General features: G+C 40.4%; 1 protein-coding gene across 1 annotated transcript in view; it reads right to left on the reverse strand.

Moving 5' to 3' along the window:
* CFAP54 (cilia and flagella associated protein 54) overlaps positions 1-20,308 on the reverse strand; it is a gene marked incomplete at both ends in the record, with an annotated part of 316,371 nt that overhangs the window by 284,671 nt on the left and 11,392 nt on the right. The window contains 6 exon segments of the mRNA XM_080704815.1: positions 2,730-2,831; positions 2,956-3,069; positions 4,500-4,643; positions 11,848-11,906; positions 17,874-18,045; positions 19,852-19,995. Of these exon segments, the coding sequence (XP_080560941.1) occupies positions 2,730-2,831; positions 2,956-3,069; positions 4,500-4,643; positions 11,848-11,906; positions 17,874-18,045; positions 19,852-19,995 (735 nt within the window).

Genomic DNA, 20,308 nt, shown 5'->3' on the forward strand with positions numbered 1-20,308 from the left:
GGGGGCATGTTGCCTAATCTCTGTAAAAAAAAATACTCTCTGCTAAACAATTATATTTTTTCTGAAAAAAAAATAGCATCACAACCTTTCTTACAACAATTATCTTGAAGGAAACCAGAAATAAGTGAGTCCTTCATATAATTGTATCTGAAACTTTAAACATTTTCCTTTGAAAGTATATTTAACTTTGCTTCCAGGGTAACGATGAGACTAAATAAAGTCATGACAGTGTTGCAGCTTTAGATTTTCAACTTGGCGTACAAAGAGAAAGTAAAGGCTGATGAGAAAGAGAGAAGTGTCCCCGTTTTCCTACAAAGATAACAGCATTATTAAACACTACCACACGCATGTAGTTTAGTAGCTCATCCAAGGAATAGCCTAGGATTTGCCAAGACACCACCACGACCAATTACATACCACCATTGATCAGTGTGGGATGTAATATAAAAGAAATATATAGGAGGGAGTGGGATGAAATGGAAATATATCAAGAAATGTGTGCAGGTATATTTGTATCACCTTGTATAATTACAATACACCAATAAAAGTATAAAAAGAAGGGCATATTTTATAATACGTACTTCTATACTGAGTAATCTATATAGTTATACTATATAGTCAATCTATATAGTCATACTAAGTAGCAATGGACCAGTGCCATATCCAGATATACGTGCTGAAATATCATGGTTTATAAGAGGAGAAAGAGCCGGGCGTGGTGACACATGCTTGTAATCCCAGCATTCGGGAGGCTGAGACCAGAGGATCGTGTTTCGTGGACAGCCTCAGCTACTTAGGGAGACCCTCGGCAACTCAGTGAAATGCTGCTTCAAAAGTTAAAAAAAAAAACTAAAAAATAGGACTTGGAGTGTAGCTCAGAGGTACAATTCCCCTGAGTTCTAGTACCACAAAAAAAAAAAATTTAAAGTAAAGAAAGAAGCCGGGCGTGATGATGCACACTTGTAATCCCTGTACTTGGGAGGTAGAGACAGGAGGATCACGCAGGTTCAAAGCCAGCCTTGCTGGCTTAAGAGACCCTGTTTCCAAATAAGATATAAAAAATAGGTCTGGGAGTATAGCCCGGAGGTAGAAGGGTTCCATCCCCAGTACCACCAAAAAAATAAAGAAAGAAAAATAAAGAAGAGAAAGACTTATTCCTCAATGTCACAAAGCAAACTGAGAGCACATGCGCACAGTCATGGGCGCATGAAAATCACTGGACTCGGGTGCGCGTTCTGGTTCCAGTTCTGTCAGCGACTGGCAGCTGGCTTGTGACCTTGAGCCTGTAACCTTAAAACTCCAAGCTTAAAAACAAGGCACAACAACAACAACAAACCTTCAAGCTTCATTTCCATCATCTGTAGTAGAAAAGAACTGAAACAGATGACTTCCAAAATCCCTTCTGGGATCTGAGGTTCTACAGCTCTTCCGTCAGAGAGAAGAGTTATCATCTTCCCCGTGGCTTTCACTCTTGGGCCCCACATACAAGTTCACAGAAGACAGCTGGTGGCCTTTGAGGGCAGCCAGGGGCAGCTTCAAAGAGATACACACCGGGGCCTTGAGGGAAACGGATCTGGGAAAGGCAAAAGGGAGGGGTGGGAGAAGAAAGAAGGCAGGAGGGGGACCCCACTGGACAGAATTGTCTCACTCCCTCCCCCAGGACAGTCCCCACTGCTGTCTGCCCAATATGCTTGTGGCTGGGAGAGGCAGTGTGACTGGCTGTGACTTGTTAGAAGAGATACCACTTCCACACAGGGCAGCCTGGCCTGTGTGAGATCTTCCAGTGCTCCCTCATATCCCTTCCAGCAGAAATACTATATGTTTTCTAAAAGGGGCCCGCTCCTCGGCCTGGCCCCCAGCAGCTGTCTTAAGCACAGCCCCTGGCAACTCAACTACCATCGAGTTCTAGAGGGAAATAAACCATTTCAGCTACCAGAGGAGTGGAGGGTTTGGGTTGCTATGCTATAACCTAGTTCCTGAACACGCGTGATGGAATTATACCCAAAGCCAATAAGCACAGGTGCTTCCACCTTCTCTCGGTCCTCAAAGCCCACTAAGCTAACACTGAGTGGTCAAAGCCAAGGGCCTGGGCGGACCTGCTCAGAGGCCTTTCATTTGTTTATTCAAACCTAGGCTCTTCCTCAGCTTCTCATCCCTTAAAATTACAAAACTGAGATTGTGCAAAGGCCCAAGAAGCCTACAGAAAGGAAAGAATACTGGAAATGGGAGCTCATTCTGCTTTCTCTTTGCCCATTGGTACAGAAAAAAAAGAGGGAGGACTTAATCATTAGTGACTAAATTTAAGAGATACAAAGGAATAACAAATACACTGCAAAAAAAAGTGCAACAGAGAAGACTTTTTTTGGTGCGTTGGAATCATATATCATAAATATATCATAATGAAGCTCAGGGGGATAGAGACACACACACTTGGCACATGGTGAGCCTCCCCGCCGCCCACTCCCACCCCGACCTTCTCCCCCTCCCCATGCACGACACTGAGATTGGTGTTGGTAAGTGTGTGTAGGTACATCAAGTCCACTGAAGTGTTTCCTTCATGGAGTCTCCTTCCCCAAGGCCCCCTCTGCCTCTCCACTAGGGTTTCTCCCCTTCTGTCCCTCTTGTATCCCAGCTGCTCCCTCACTTCCACAGATGAGAGGAAATATCCGACCTTTGACTTCTTGTGACTAATTCCACTCAGCATGAGGCAGAGCACTTTTCAGACTTACAGTCTGTGCTTCCTTGAGGTTAACTCGGATCTTTGGTCTAAAGACAGCTTTGCTTTTTCTTCTAGATTCAAAGACTCCTCTTTTGAAGATCATGACTGCCATCTGCCTCAGAAAGAAAAGGTATATATGAAACACTATGAAATGCGCTGCTTTCAACTACTAATGTTAAGTACCTAATCAGCTGTGGGGTGCAGTGAATATCTTTTAGTTCATGAAATGTTTCTACCTTTATTGTGGCCTCTCTGTAACATCTTCTGGATTCTTCCTGTGATTGCGAGGAACTCATTAGTTCCAGCTGCCTTAACTCATCAATTTTAGCTAAACCACGCCGAGCAAATGTCTGTGGGCAATTCAAATAAATTTAATTATTAAGATAGAATATCATGATTAAAATGCATAAAGACAATATGTTTTGCTGTTCTAGACATTTGATTTAATCTGTGAATTAAACTGTGGGCTGTTACTGATTCCTTGTAACACAGTAGCTATCCCATCTATCATTTCCTAGAAACGCCACTAAACTCTACAGATCTAAAGTGATTCAGCTGCCACACATGATAACTTAATGGATTATGAAACCCAAAAAGTGAAGAAAGCCAAAATGTGGGCTAAACAGAAGAAAGAGAGTAAAAAGAGAAACAAACGGACAAAGCAAAAAATACTAAATCCCCCAAAACAAAATAAAGCTAAATTACAAAGGGATATTAAAAGAAAAATGATGACAAAGCAAAAGAGAAACAAATATGTACCCGCCTGCATATGCACGCACGCGCGCGCACACACACACACACACACACACACACACACACACACACGAACCAATCGGCAATTATAACAAGAACCAAAAAATTCTTAATGAAAAACGAAGTAACTGTTTCAGCTGAAGCCACTGAACTTTGGACAAAGATGGGTGATCACTGCTTATGCCAAACTTCGCTTTCTGGTTTCTTCTTAGGCTCTGTCTTCTTAGCCAGCACAGGAGCTACAAGTTATCAAGCCCTCCCTCCTTTTGCATTGCTTACCAAGCTGCCTGCTGGAGTGGCCTGGAACCAAAACTGGCTGAAAGGGCTCTCAGCTTCCCTGCTCACCAGTACCAGGTAGGATGGAATGGGAGGTGCTGCCTACTGGAGTTCTGCCAAGACAGACTATCTGGATGCACCGCCAGGGTGGAGCTGATGCGGAGGTCTAAGTAGGAAGTTCTGGCAGCTGAGGTCCAGCTCTCATCAGAACTTTGGAATTTTGTAGGGTCATATCTACCTACAAAGAGCACTCATCCCCCTTTTTAATGTACACAGAGATACTGTACAAGCCAAGAGACGACCCTGCCAAGTTAGGATGCATTTCACACAGTTTGTCTAAATGCTGTACAGGGAGGAAAAATTAAAAAAAGAAGCAAAATGTAATAAATGGTGTCTGGAAGTCGAGAAAAAGCAAGATGAATTTATAATAGATGGCATGGAATATAAAACTAAACAGGGGAGGGCTTCCACGTGAGAACAAAATGAGGGAAGGTGCCGGCAGTGGCATCCAGAAGAGCCGCAGAGGAGGCGGAGGTCAACGGAGAAAAAAGGAGAGGACAGGAAGCAGCGCTGGATGGGAAAGCCAGGCAAACTTCCTTAAGTAAAGCCTGGGGCTTTTGTCTCTGCTTCATTTCGGTTCTTTCATTGTTGTTATTGTTGTTTTGCTTTTCCCTTGAGAGCATCTACAGAGGAAAGTGGTGAATATGTTGTAGTTCAAATGCTGACACAATACAATGAAGAGGCCGCATACCTCTCCATGGATGGCCATCTGGCAGTCGTAGCAGCACTGGCAGACGGCGGTGTACAGAGTAGCTCTCCACGTCAAGTACCTGGTGGACAGGAGCGGCACCGAGGACTCCATGCACATGCTGGCCCACAGCAGGTATTCTAAGGCCTGGGGTGTACAGGGAGCAACAGATTTTATTCTCATTTTTAAGGTAATAGTGATGATTTTTCTCAATATCATCAAACTCTGTTATAAGCATGAACTGCTGCCTTCTTAAACCAAAAATACCATTGCCGGAGCCAGCCGGCAAAAGTACAGGTTCTGAAAAGAGGCGTGAGGATGAAGAATTTATCTCTAAGAATTTGATTCTCAGAATATTTAATTTATTTTAATGTGGGGGAGCCACCAGCCTACTATCTCTACTGGCTGACCCCTGTTCGTGGGTCAATATTTCCTACTGGTCGACAACTATGCCTGGGTCAGTATTCTCTATTGCGCCGATGCTGGGTTTGTTTTTCCAGAGGTGTTTATACAGTCACAGGTCAATCAACATCCTCGTGCTACCACCACTAGAATACAATAAAGACCAATCCAAAGCACATATGTTACAGATAGGTTAATCAGTACCCTTGTGCCATCACCATCTGATCTTCTCCCCAAACCTTGTTGACTCTGGGCAAAGGACAGTCAGCTGAGTCAGAAACATTAATCTAGGGGAAAGCCTTAATGGCTCCCCACATACCATAAACAATGAGTCCAGAGAAAACAAGCACCATGAAAGTAAAACAATAAATAATTCAGAAAATAGCTATAATTCCAGTACTTTGGAGACTGAGGCAGGAGGATTATAGGTTCAAGGCTAACCTGGGCAACTTAGGGTGAGCCTGTTTCAAAATAAAAAAATTAAAAGGGCCAGGGGTGTAGCTTGGAAGTAGACACCTCTGGTTTCAATCCCCAGTAACTTCCTCCCCAGAAAAAAAAAGAAAAAGAAAACAGAAAGAATGAAAAGAAAAAGAAAGGATCAACGCCTCATTTCCATCGTACTATAATTGGAGTATGAGTGTATATGTCTTTTTTTTTTTTTTTGGTGGTACTGGGGTTCCTGGAAGCCCTCCTTCCTCCAGGCTACACTCCCAGACCTATTTTATATTTTTGAAACAGGGTCTCTTACGCCAGCACGGCTGGCTTCGAACCTGCGCGATCCTCCTGTCTCCGCCTCCCAAGCGCGGGGATTACAAGCGTGCGCCACCACGCCCGGCGAGTGTATATGTCTTTATATACATACATAAGGTTGTATATCCCTTATCCAAAATGCTTAGGACCAGAATTGTTTTGAGTTTTAGAGTTTTTCTGATTTTGGAATATATGCATTATAATAATGAGATATCTCAGGGATAAGACCCAAGTCTAAACATGAAATCCATTTATGCTTCACATCCACTTTATACGCATAGCCTGAAGGTAATTTCATGTGCCATATTTAGTACACCTGTACTTTTACTTTGACCTGTCCCATGAGGTCAGATGTGGAATTTTCCACTTGTGGCATCATGTTGGGTCTCAAAAAGTTTTATAATGTGAAGCATTTTAGAGTCTGCAGTTTCAGATTAGGAATGTTCAACCAATCTCACAGGTCATATCCAATTGAATTAACATTATGTGTGATTCCAAAACAAGATCTCCTTGAAAACAGGAACTGTACCATATTCATTCTTATATCTAGAACAAGGCCAGGTACACAGCAGATGTTCTCCAGTAGTATGAAATGAATTGAATAGACAACCCCTAAGTCAATAGAGTCAAGGGAGCAAAGACAAGTACCCTAGATTCTCAAATAATGATAATAATTTTTGACAATAGAATAAAGTCCCTACTCTGGGGGGGGGGAAGTAGGCCTTCAATAATTGAGGAAATAATTTTTAAAAATATGTCCATAGTAGGTCAATAATCTACCTTCAAAAGGAAAATCATCAAAAACATCCAGCAGCTTCACATACCTAAAGTAAACCTACCAGTAGTTAATGGTATAAATAAGAAAAAAAAAAAAAAACAATGATAACATTCAGATATCATGACCATCTTTGGAGCTTTCGGAGACAGTGTATATGGAACACACACACACACACACACACACACACACACACACACACACAGCTCAAAGCCTGAAAAGACAGAATTCACTACTATCTTATCAGTTTTAACTAGAGAGGAAAAGAAACTGTTAAGAGTAAATCAGGGTTTAACAATAAATTGTAATATTCTTTGTAATCCTCTGGAACATTAGTTGCCCCCACCAGAATGGAAGGAAAGGGACCCTGCCTGTCTTGTTAACCACAGTATTTTTAGCACCTCAAACTTTACCTGGAAAATAGTAAACGTGCAATAAATATTTGTTGGCTGACCAACTAACCTTCATTAAAATGTTTCAGTTGCTGATGCTAAATATGGGAACATTTCAAGCAATCATAGAAGCAAAGGGATGAAAGTCTACATTTCCCTCCCACCAACATCACCAGCCCCACCGCCGGGTGTCCCACAACTTTCTTCCCTAGTAGTTGACTTTCAGGAACAAGGAACACACCATGCTGCAGCAGAAGACAGTTTTTAGCAGGAAAAAGACTTCCATAATCTAAAACAAAATCTACCTTGATACACATCCAACACATTGGTGTCAGTGATGCCTTCTGGAACAATCTCAAACAATCCCAAACCCACCTTCAAATGACATTTTCCTAGGGTCTGCATACACCTGTGCAGCCTGTCCTCTCTTCTATATCCCTCCCCAGGATAAATTTTCCCAAGTGCATCTAGACATCACAGAAATGCCCTTTCCTTCTCCAGCCTGGCTAACGTCCTGTAGCTTCATTCTGGGTTGTTGGAGCCCCTTTTGAGGGGTGACTAGACCACAGAACGGTGTGCACTCTCAGTGCTTCAGGACGCCAGTCCTCTGCTAAGTCAGCCTGGGAGCGTCTTGCTGCTTCTTCTGCTATGTGGCTGTCATGTTGTCGTCTGCTAACCTTGCCACACTGTGGACTGATGTGAAGTTAACAGTCCTCCAACCCCCTCAGCTTTCCTCCCATCCGCAGCGCCCTAACAATCCCCATTTGGGATGTTTGCACTTGGGTCACTGTGGCTGAGATGGGTGGGTGGGTACGGGATGAAGCCGTGTATGAGTTCCTCCCTTTAAATTCACAAGTCTTAGCCAGGCGTGGTGGTGCATAACTATAATCCCACTGCTTGGGAAGATGAGACGAGAGGGTCGTAGGTTCGAAGCCAGCCTTGGCCACTCACTTAGTGAGGCTCTCAGCGACTTAGCAAGACCTTGGTTCAAAGTAAATAATGATGATAATAATAATAAAAATAATAATAATAAATAATAATAATGATGATATAATAATAGGGCTGGGGGTGTAGCCCAGAGGTAGAAGGCCCTTGAGTTCTTTCCCAGGTAGCAAAAAATATATAAAATAAATTCACATGTCTTTTCAAAATCCCTCAAGACTCTTGGCATTATAAATTTCACATTTGGAAACAAAATTAGCTTCAGAAAACAGTTGTTCACATTGTATTTGGGTTTAGGGTTACAGTTAAATAAAATCACAGATTTCTATGCCAACGGGGCTTTAGATTTGACCTAATCTGGCTTCAAGAGGCTATACAGCTTCAAAGCAACAGAAGTGGGGCTGAAATTTAGGATTTTGAATGCCCACGTGCAGCATTTTTTCACAGCACAGAGCAGTCCTGTCAAAGGGGAGAGGCGCCCCAAAACCACGCAGAGTCCTGAAAATATGTCTTTCAAGTATGAAGATGAAAAGCCGTTTCCAAAAATGACTCAATTTGTAGCATATTTTCTTATCCCTAAAAGCTAGACATAATTATTTCTATTAATAAAAAAATTGATCGGGAGCAGCAATAATGTTCTCTTCATAACAAACATTTAAAAATAACTTTGAGAAACTAAATTATATCCATATCTAAAATACAGGCCCAAGCATGTTCCAAGCATTGGTAGGCAAAACACACAATAAATCACTTTAGCCACCGGATGGCACTGCAGCCTCATTTATCTCAGCTTCAGAAGCACATTTGAGTTGAAAATCTATGCAATGGTGTGTGGAATTATTTGACAATTGTCCAAACCAAGTACTTTATCAAACTATTGCAGTTTTATAGTAAACTGAAACAGAATTCAAGAAGGTTTTCTTAAATGAATAGATTCTACAGTGTTCTTTAACACTGGCTAAGGACAATGCTACAGTGTTGTGTTTTGTTTTGTTTTTAAGTTACACACCTTTTATTTTCTAAAAGAATCCAAGCCAGGCATGGTGGCACACGCTTGTAATCCCAGCATTTGCGAGGCTGAGACTGGAAGATCCTGGTTCATGGACAGCCTCAGATACTTAGTGAGGCCCTTTGCAACTCAATGAGACCTTGTTTCAAAATAAAGAATAAAAAATAGGGCAGGGGGTGTAGCTCGGAGGTAGAATGCCCCTGGGTTCCATCCCCAGACCCGCAAAAAAAAAAAAAAAAAAAAAAAAGAATACATAATTGTACCCTATTCCCATAAGTTTAAGAATTTCAGCCTAAAGCTAAAACATAGGATTTTTAATATAGACACCAAAATCACCATATTGTGAATTCCAACATTAAAAACTTTTGAGTATACATGCAATACCCATGTACTGGATATGCACATTTGTGAATGCTACAGTTTTAAATGCCACAGAAGAAACTAGATTATTCCATAAACAAAAGCAAAGTTTTCATATGTATTTAGAGAAAGAGTTTTCAGATATCTGACTTCCCTGTATTCCTTAAGCTTATACTGGTGAACTGCCTCAGCACTAAATTTTCCCAATGGGAAAAAGGCCCCTGGTTAGCCGAGGTCTTCTGGATCTCTATAGGAATACAGGGTTTTGCAAAAAAGATCAGCCTTTCCCACACAACTCCTCCACTTGAGCAGGCAATCCAAAATAGTATGATTGTGATAGGGATTCGTTTACTAAGTCGACTTGCATGATTCCAACAGTGCCGAGTGGGAGTACAGGTTGACGGTGGCGCTGATCTCAGCACACCTTTAACAAGATGTGACACCTTGAGCAAATTGAGTTTTCTCAGCCTCACCATCTCCATCTATAAGATGGAGGCAATAACAGTGCCTTTCTAAAAGTTGTTGTATGAGGATTGGGATAACTCATGAAAATGCTGAGCAGCTCACCTGACAGAAGGTAGGCTCGGGTTCAACAAATGGTGATGATGGTGGTGGTGGTGGTGGTGGTGGTGGTGATGCCCACCTAATAAGACTGTGGTGCATATTTCTGTGTATACAAAGCCCTTCACACAATATCTAGCACACAGTAGGGATTCAGTAATAAGAAAGGGTGGCCATAATGCCTAGATCCTCTATAAATGGGAGTGTAAGTTGCTCTGGAATGACACAAAGGACAGCCTGAGGCTCCCAGATCTATTTATCCTGTCTTATGGAGTAACCCACTTGAATTCCAGATTCAGGGTCAGATGTGGTGGGGCCTCCAAGGACTTGTCTCCATTAGTTAGATCCATCAAAGCCATTAACAGACTCAGCTCAGCAAGCAATTTACCAATGGGGTTGGGAAAGTTCTGAACTCGGAAATTATTAATTTCCTTAAAACTTATTATATTGAACAAACTGAAAGAATTTTAGTTCAGTCTTCAAGTACGAACTGCCCAAGCACTTGCCGCTCCCAAGGTCTCCCACGCCTCGCTTTCGCCACTCACAACCCACACGCCAGGAGCACATGACAATTTCTCTTCACTTACACTGTCACAAACAAACTCAAGCTACATGGTGGGAGAGGAAACATCTTACACAGACTCTAAATAAGAAGTCATTTTCAGATGACTATCACACTAAAGTTCTACCAATGTTAACAAGTATAAACACTAACAGTCAAATGTTGGCGCAGCCATCCTGGCCCTTCAAAGCTTTGGCATGCAAACACTCCAGCACACCACACTAGGATGATTTTGTGAAGTAGTATTTGTTGTCACAGCAAGTGCAACAAAAGGGTACAGTCCTTTGTAGGAAATCAACTGGAACGAAATTGAGAATCACTAAAAAACAGTCTGTAGACCAAATTTATATAATACATGGGAAGCCTTCTCTCAAGTTGATTTGCCCTTAAAATGCTGGCTATGAGCTTATCAAGTCACTGTCAGTAACCAAGTTCTTTTTAATTTGAGGACAAAACAGAGAGAGAGAGAGAGAGAGAGAGAGAGAGAGACACGGAGGGAGGGAGGGGGAGGGAGGGAAGGAGGGAGAGAGAGAGAGAGAGGGAGAGAAAGAGCGAGCGGGCGGGCGGGCGGGCGGGCACAATGTTATCCGCTGAGCATGAAAGTATCTTTGCTTCCATTTTTAGTTAACTTTTATGATCTTTGTCTATGTTTTGAGGGAAAAGCATCTCTCCTGGGTGTTAGAATATTCAAGGCAAGCTTTTCCATGCAATAAAAAAGTATGTAATAGTAATATTTCAGATGCCAACCAAAGCTCCAACAGGGTCTTGATGGGATATGTATATTCACCCTTTTTGGCCTATATCCCAATGGCTGGAAAATGAATACAGAAAATAAATATATCTCCTGCCAATAAAAGTGCTACCAACATAGTAGGAAAGTCAATACAAGTGTCAGCTGGTTCTTCCAACTAAAACTAGGCTGTGAGTACTAGTGAGAATCTCATTATTTATAAAGTCTTCTTGTCCTCGGCTTGTGAATAAGTTAGTTTGGGTTTTCATTCACAGGTGGGCTAAAAGTGAAGTCCAAGAAATTCATAACATAGAGTAACCACAGTTTGATGGCACATGCTTGTAATCCAAGTACGTGGGAGGCTGAGACAGAAAGATCACAGGTTCACAGCCAGCCTTAGGAACTTAGCAAGACTCTATTTCAAAATAAAAAATAAAATTGGGCTGGCGTAACTCAAAGGTGGAATGCTCCTGGGTTCAATCCCCAGCACCACAAAACTTTTTTAAAAAACGTGAAAGAGGACACTACTAATAATTACTCCAGAATACAAGCACAAAGAGGACCGTCCAGACAGCACCCTGAGGGATATTCAGTATTCAGTTTGACAAAGATGACTATATAATAGACAGGGACACTGGACAGTTTTAGGAATTCCCTTAATTTTCAATAATACTTTACTGTCCACATTTTATATATGATTACTTTTTAAGTAAAACCAAGACCAATAAAACTATATAATATGTATTCCTCAAATTTTGTTAAGTAATTCACTAAATATTCTTTGTTTAACATTTCATGTACAGTATAATGAAAGCCTTAAGAAAAAATAGGAAATATGGAGAAAATACTTTGCCAGTATATATCATACCTTGGAAGAGTGACCTATGATCATCAGTTTTCTGCAAATGGTATAGATATAAATGGTACCTAAGTGGAGAAAAAGATTGTTAACATGTTTTAGAGTCAAGTGATAAAAACTGTATATTACAATTTCTGTGGTTTTATGTCTGTAGTTTTCAAAACAAGCAATCCCATGAAAAAGTCTCACAATGGTATAGAGTTATACTCATTATAATTCTTTTTGTCAATTGTAGACAAAATCATTAAAATAACAAATATGGTCATATTTAAAAATATGTAGACACAAAATCTTTTAGTCTCATCTTAGAAGCAATTTAAGCCTTGAAATATACCAAAAAATATTTTAGTAGAATAGTTTATATACTCTGTGGTTCTATTAATTTATATAAAATGTTAGTATTACCCATGGTTTCTTTCTGGCTGAAAAACTAAAGATTTATCTCCAAATAAGATTATAATACATATTTAATAAGATTACAATACAGAAAACTCATAATAATTTAAAAATCATAACATATAACAAGTTATATTCATTTTCAGTCTCATATAACATTTATCTCATTACTAAGATATATCTTATAAACAGTCTAGTGAAAAACAGCATTTCATTAAAGTATAATTTTGCACCAGATCATTAATTAAATGAGGAGAGAAGGCTGGTGGCAGGTTGGAGGGCGGAGTTGAGAACATCACCATATATCTGTCTATAATAAAAAAACATTATCATGCTATAAACATGCCCAAATGATGGTAATATGGTTTTAAAAAGCATTTGATTATAATGACAAGTAGTCTAAATATTTCCTACAAAATATTTGATTTAAAATTCATAACCATCAAAATTCAACAATTATGAATCCTATGTTCATGTTTAAACTTTAAAAACTTCTGAGAAAACAACATCTGCTCCAAAACATAACCCTTGCTTACAACCTGCCAGTAAGCATAATAAACACTCATTACACAAATTAGTGACAAAAATATTGAATAAAATCCAAAATACTTATACGACCTTCCTAGAGAGGACAATTGGTCTTTAACAGGCACGGCCTCAGCCCTGTGACTGTGACGATTCCTGTAAAACTTGTTAGCAATGTTTCTCTCTACTACATATTAATTTACTTCTTTTAATATCCCCTGGGAAGAAACTACCCAGCCAGTAAGAGTACAAGCCCAAATTCAATTATTTCAACTTGGCTTTGTTGACCTCTTTTAATCATTTGAGAGGGGGCGCCTCCCCTCAGAACCTCATGCCCTCCATCCCCAGGCAACAGCCCAAGCCCAGTCAACGGCAGCCGTGTGTGTGTGTGTGTGTGTGTGTGTGTGTGTGTGTGTGTGTGTGTGTTACTGGAGATAGATCCTAGGGACATTCTCCATCCAAGCTACACCCCCAGTCCTTTTTAATTTTTATTTTGAAACATGGTCTAAGTAGCTGAGAGCCTTGCTAAATTGCTGAGACTATGCCGGACCTGCTATCCTCCTGTCTCAGCCTCCCAACTACGGGGATTACAGGCATGCGCCATCATGCCTGGCTAGCCATTCTACTTTTAATCTTTAAAAATAACATTGTATAGCTGTTTTTCTTTCTACAGAGAAAAAAAAAAGTCACCAAGTAAGGCTATGCACAGAAAACACATGCCTCCCTACAAAACATGTGATTCGGGTATAAGCCAGGAGCCGGAATAAACTTGTCAGAAACAGGGAGCCAGGGAACCTAAGAAGGCCTCAGGAGACTGCCCTTCAAGAATGACAAGGGCCCTCTGTATTTTAAAAATGTGCCTCTAACCTTTCCAACCTGAAGGCCTCCTGACCATAACTGAGTCCTCTGACAGTTCAGATCGTGGCACGCCACACAAATTCTTACAGGAGCCAGGAGAAAATAAATATATAGGATGAAATAGACTGAACCTTTACCGTATCAGGCTATCTCTGAAAGTTGGTAGTGTTTTGTTTTGAGCCAAATCCCTAATATGAGTTTATGAACTTATTTTCATCAAAATAGCCACCATCACTTTTCGAGGTCAGCTGTGTGTCTAGAAGTCATGGCGACTCCCTTCAGCTCCGACCTCGCCGAGCAACCTTGGGCTTCTGGTGATGATTGAAGGTGTTGGCTGTGCAGTTTGAACAAAAGTTACATGAACTCTGTCATCCTAAGAAATTGAGCTTAAATATCTTTGCAATGTTTTTGTAAATGGCAGATCCTCTAGTAGCCATGGTATGGTAGCTGCATGAACCTGGACTTGGACATGGACCTAGAGGGGAATGTCTCATGTGCCTACAGTGTGAGAAGTGGGAGCTGCGTGTCCATGTTTTACAGGTTATGGCCCAGTGGTGCCAGATGAGATCAACACAACCCTGTCTCTACTGCCAATGTCTGAAGTCTTTCAAAAATAGAATCATTTAAGAGTTCTTTGGGCAGTCTTCACAAGTATGGAAGGAGCTGGGCATGGTAGCACACACCTGTAATCTTAGTATTTGGGAGGATTGAGACAAGAGGATTGCGGGTCCAAGGCCAAGCTCAGCAACTTAGTGAGATGCTATTTCAAAATAAAGGGGTCCCGGGGGGAATATCTTGGAGTTAGAGTGCCCCCTAGTTCAGTTCCCTGGCATTACACACACCAAAAAAAAAAAAAAAAAAGTAGCCAAAGATTTGAGTGACTGAGATCATCCCAGAAAGTCTTTGGCAGTTAGTAGAAATAGGGTATAACTAAGAACACTGAGAACTCCAGCTGGGGGCCGATATAATCTCATGTATGAGTGGGGCTGTAGTGATTACAGATTGAAATTAAGTAATTGTCATCTTTATAAAACTCTGGTAGGAAGCTAAGGAAAAACAGTTGCTAGCCCAGAAAAGTGTTTCTCTGCGGACTTCCTGTGAAGTCAGTGATTTGGGTTTGAAATTTGAAGCATCAATAAAGTTTTCTTTAAGAATTGAAAGGAAAACAAAGATGCCACCATCAAAATAATCTGCGTCTAGTTAAAAATGGAGATGTTAGTCAATATTCACAGAGCCCCTTAGATTTCATAGAGAATCAAGATTGGTTACATAGCCAAGAAAGCAAAGGTATATATGTATAAGTCAATTAAGGAAAAAGAGAGTGAGCTGTCTCAGTGAAAAGTTTATCAAAATACCTTTTGACCTTTGCAGTTAAATATATGTTTGACTGCTTAAATTCCAAATTGTCAAAACTTCAGGGTCTGTGCACTTGTTAATCCCCTGGTTGGAACAGCCTTCCCCTAAATATCAGATGGTTCACTCCCCAAATTCCTTCGGGTCTTTGCTCTACTGTTACCTCAGGGAGGCCTTCAGGACCATTCTATTTAAAATTCCAAACTGGGCGTGGTGGCAAAGCTTGTAATCTCAGTATTTGGGAGGCTGAAAAAGGAAGATCCCAGGTTTGAGGACAGCCTCAACAAGTAGTGAGACTCTAAGCAGCCTAGAAAGACCCTGTTTCAAAATAAAGAATAAAAAATAGGGCTGGAGGTATAGCTTGGAGGTAGAATACCCCTGGGTTCCATTCCCAGTACCAAAACAAAAACAAAAACAAAAACAAAAACAAAACCTCCAGTCCAGCCTAGGGCCCGCTCACTCCTTTCCCCTCCTTTATTTTTTTTCTCCATATCACTCATTGCCATCTGACATTATTTAGTTTTAATTTATTATCTCCCTGCAGTAGGTAGAAGAATGAGAATAGTTTTCATTTGTTTTCTGTTCCTGTGTCCCTAGTAGGAAGGACAATGCCTGGCTATGGGCGGTACCCTGTAAGTTTTAGATGAATACTTTCTTAGAATAAGCACAATAGTTGGAGAGATAAAGTGATTATATATTATATATAATATATTATATATTACATATTATATATTATATATTACATATATTATATATATTACATATATATTATATATAAATAATTTCCCCAAACCCAGAAATCCCATTCCTGGGCATGAATCCCAGAAAAATGTTCGCATGGTATGTAAAGACATGTGCAAGACAGTCACTGTAGAATTAGTTGTACATGACAGAGATAGGGCAGGCAGGTGTCTATCCCTAGTAGTATATGAATACTTGGAATACAATTCAGTAGCCAGAATTAAAAAATAACCACATATATAAGTAAAATCCACCAAGAAATGGATAAAGAAGACAGAAACTAATATTTTCTTTCTCTCTCTTTTTTTTTTTTGCAGCACTAGGGATTGAACCCAGAGACATTCTACCTCCGAGCTACACCCCAGCCTGATTTTTTATTCTTTATTTTGAAACAGGGTCTCACTAAGTTATAGAGGGCCTTACTAAGTAACTGAGGCTGGCTGCAAACTGTGATCCTCCTGTCTCAGGCTCCAAGTACTGGGATTACAAGCGTGTGTCACCAGACCCAGTTATAGTTTCTGCTTTTTAAAGACCTCTATGTGTGTGTGTGTGTGTGTGTGTGTGTGTGTGTGTGTGTGTGTGTGTATTAAAGACAGGGAATCATGCTGCGTTTCTGCCTCTCAAGGAAGGCTCGCTCTAGGGTTCAACCCTGGGGCCTCTCACCGCCTCTTGTACCCGGGACCACTGCTCCCGCGCAGGGTCCCTGCCAAGACATGTGGGTAACACAGGTGGAGAGATTCAGTGGCAACTAACAGAATCAAAGAGCCTTTTGAGGATGAGGCACAAATCTGAACGATCACGGAGCAGAAAAAAACCCAATTAAAGTTGGCTTCATCTCTAGCAGCAAATACGAACTGCCATTTCAATCAAAATGTCAAAATATAATGTGGGGTGAGTGACAAAAGAGGCTAGGAATTGTACTTTCAGTTGCCATGGGATGAGGTAAAAATATGATATATTTTCTTTGTAATTAATTTTCCCTGGTCTTACAGCAAACACATTACCACTATTATTTCTTGTTTAAGGATCTATTACCCACCCCCAGCACCATGAAGAGAGGGAGAAGAAGTGCGCACACATAATCCCAGTACTTCGGAAGCTGAGACAGGAGGATCACAGATTCACCGCCAGCCTCTGCTATTTAGTGAGGCCCTCCACAACTTAGTGAGACCCTGTTTCAAAATAAGAATAAAAATAGGGCTGGGAGTATAGCTCGGAGGTAGAACACCCCAGCGTTTAAACCCAGTACCACAAAAAACATACATATATAGTATACGTATATATATATGTGTGTGTGTATATATACTATATATCTACTATATATATATGAATATATATAGGACTCATTAGCTTTCAAGAAAAACAAATGTTGTATTTTTATAGCCAATATTTTTTTTGTTTTTTTGGTTTTTGTTTTTGTGTGGTTTTTGTTTGTTTGTTTGTTTTTTGCAGTACTGGGGATGGAACCCAGGGGCATTCTACCTTTGAGCTACAACCCCAGCCCTATTTTTTATTTTTTATTTCCAAACAGGGTCTCACTGAGTTGCAAAAGTCCTCACTAAGTAGAAGCGGAGGCTGTCTACAAACCATAATTCTCCTGTCTCAGCCTCCCAAATGCTGGGATTACAAGCTTGTGCCACCACACCCAGCGATTCACCTCTTTATATACATATATGTACATGCATAAGTATACATGTACACACACATATATAGTATATTTACATATATGTATCCTCCGAGCTCCTCATTAAAAAACAGCCAGAGGGAGAAGGTGGTCCTGCAGAAAGCCAAAGCAGCTGGCCCAGGTCTTTCCGAGGACCAACAAGTGGATGATGCTTAGAGCCAGTCACTGGATCTGTCCCCATTTACATCTTACACTTGCCTACTTATAAACTGTGGCCACTGCTTTTTATGCACCCAAAACTGATTAACACCACTGGCTCTGACCCTTCCTTCGGTGAAAACACTAAAGACATCTATTACAAGTCCCTGTTGGTGAGGACAAACTAAAATGTAATACCACTGTAAACACCAACACACACAATCCTCCTATTATGAAAGGTATATATTTCAAATCAGAAGGTAATCAAGTTACTGTCAAACTTGGCCTTTAAATAACTTTCTGAAAGACACAATGGAAGAGAAAAGGTGTTGGCACAGACCATTGAAGATGATCCAGCAAAGGTGCTCCTGTGGCAGAGCCACCTGCGTGATGAGCCTGAAGGAAGACAAGATCTGCAGACACTGGCTCACGGAGTCTTTATTCTGCAGGTTGACATCACTTTCACAGATCAGCTCATAGTTGCAAATATTTTTGCCGCTCAAAGCATGAAACTGAAGCACATGGAAAAATTTAAATAAGAATAGAAATAAAGGTTTATACAATACAGGAAAGCATTTCTTTTTTATTTTTTTATTTTTATTTACTTTCTTTAGGAAAGCACTTCTTAAAAGGTAAAAAACTAGAATAAAAACAAATGAGCTTAATTAGCTTAATAGTACCGAATGACAGATAAGATAGATTTCCTTAAATATCCTTTTTTTTTTTTTTTGCGGTACTGGAGATGGAACCCAGGGTCATTCTACCTCCGAGCTACACTCCCAGGCTTATTTTGAAACAAGATCTCACTAAGTTGCAGAGGGCCTCACTAAGTAGCTGAATCTGTCCTTAAACCACAATCCTTCTGTCTCAGCCTCCCAAGTACTGGGATTACCAGAGAGCACCACCACGCCCAGCTTAAAGTATCCATTTAGTTAATATTTGCTTTTCTTAGTCAAAAGAAACCAAAAATTCTATTACCAAAAAAGAAAAATAGGGTTGAATAAATTTTTGTAAACACACACTGGCATTTTAACCTGTTAATTCAGATACAATTATTACCATGCACACGATTCATCCAGAAAATGTCCATTGGGCACCCTGTTTGCCACACCCCACTGCGCAAGAGAAGAAACAGCTCTGCTCAGGGCAGAGGGAGAGCGTTCCAAGCACATCCAGCGTTAGGGATGCTTAACATGGCTACTACCACCGCCATGGTATGTTTGGACAAACAGGTTTAAGATAAGAGATGTGGCTACAGGGGTGGCTCAGAGTCAGAACCTGGAGCAGGATCCATGTCATTCCATGAATTTGGGCTTTAGCCAAAAGGGCAAAGTCAAAGGGCAGGGGAATAAAATGACTGGCCCTTTAGAAATTAATTCTGACAAAGTGTGGAAAATGAATTGCAGAAGAAGGTGGGGGTCAGAGCCACGTACAGGGAGGCTAGGGACAACTTCGCATCCTCTTCCTGATGGGGCGCCCAGCGCTCCCATTCATGCGCCTATGTGGTACAGCTAAATTAGTCTGTGGTCTCTAAATATGTCTTGAGATCTCCTGCTTATTCATCAACCACATGCTGTTTGCACGGTTTGGAACAGTCATCCAGTCTGGAATAATACAGATTTGGAATCAGCTGATCAAGGTTCAAACACCAACCCTTCCCACTGCTCTGAGGAGGCTTGGCTGATTTCTGGATCGCTAATAAACTTGAGTTTCTTCATCTATAAAAAGCACACAATGGTTCCACCTCTCAGGACTGTAATGAGGCTGCAAAATGTTAGTTCATATAATGCATTTAGCAGCACATCTGGCACATTGTAACTGTTCAGCCATTAAACTGATATTAGCAATTAACAGGAGAGTATTGGTATAATAGAAATAAAGTATAAGATTTTGTACCAAAACATCTACATTTGAGCTCAAAAATCACTTATTTTTACACTAACTGGGTAATCAGCTTTTTCTCTTCTGTAAAATAGGATAATGATAGTATTTGCCTCATATGGTTATTGTAAGGACAAAGTATGTTTTCCAAAGCACTCCATAAACTAAAAGCACTCTACAGATAGTTGCTATAAAAACAATCAGTATCAGAGAGATGGATGGGTGATCATATTGACATAATTTCCCAAGCATCGTTACAAAGTTGAATAACTTCATTTTCTTATCTAGCCCTGAAAGAATGTATTAAGCAACTCAGAGCACAAATGGCCGCATGCCATGCTAAGCAAAATGAAAGGCATTCAGAGGCTGCCAACTAAATGATATATTGCATGGCTAATCATAAAATGAAGCTATTTTAGCTGCGTCTTTCATCTTACTGTAAGTCCAGCAGTTTTATGTCCAAAGCCTGTAGGAAAAAAGATAGTTTTGAATTGATTCACATCAGCTTTATTCTCGTCAAAACTGGTACTGAACTGCTGAAGATATCTTCCGTAGCACTGCAAAAGGGCCAGTTTGTATTCCTAAAATAAAAAGAGGATTTGATTAAAGTTTCAAAATGGAAATTATTATTATTAATTATTAATAATTAATTAATATTTAATTTATTTATTATTACTTATTATTATTATGTTGTACTAAGGATTGATCCCAGGGGCATTCTACCTTTGAGCTATACCCTCAGCCTTATTTTATTTTTATTTTGAAATATAGTCTCACTAGGTTGATGAGAGTCTCACTGCTTGTTGAGGCTATCCTTGACCCTATAATCCTCCTGTCTCAGCCTCCCAATTACTAGGATTATAAGCGTGCACTACTGTACTCAGCTAAGTTTCA

The sequence above is a fragment of the Muscardinus avellanarius genome, assembly GCF_963383645.1.
Source record: "Muscardinus avellanarius genome assembly, chromosome: 11".
Classification (NCBI taxonomy): domain Eukaryota; kingdom Metazoa; phylum Chordata; class Mammalia; order Rodentia; family Gliridae; genus Muscardinus; species Muscardinus avellanarius.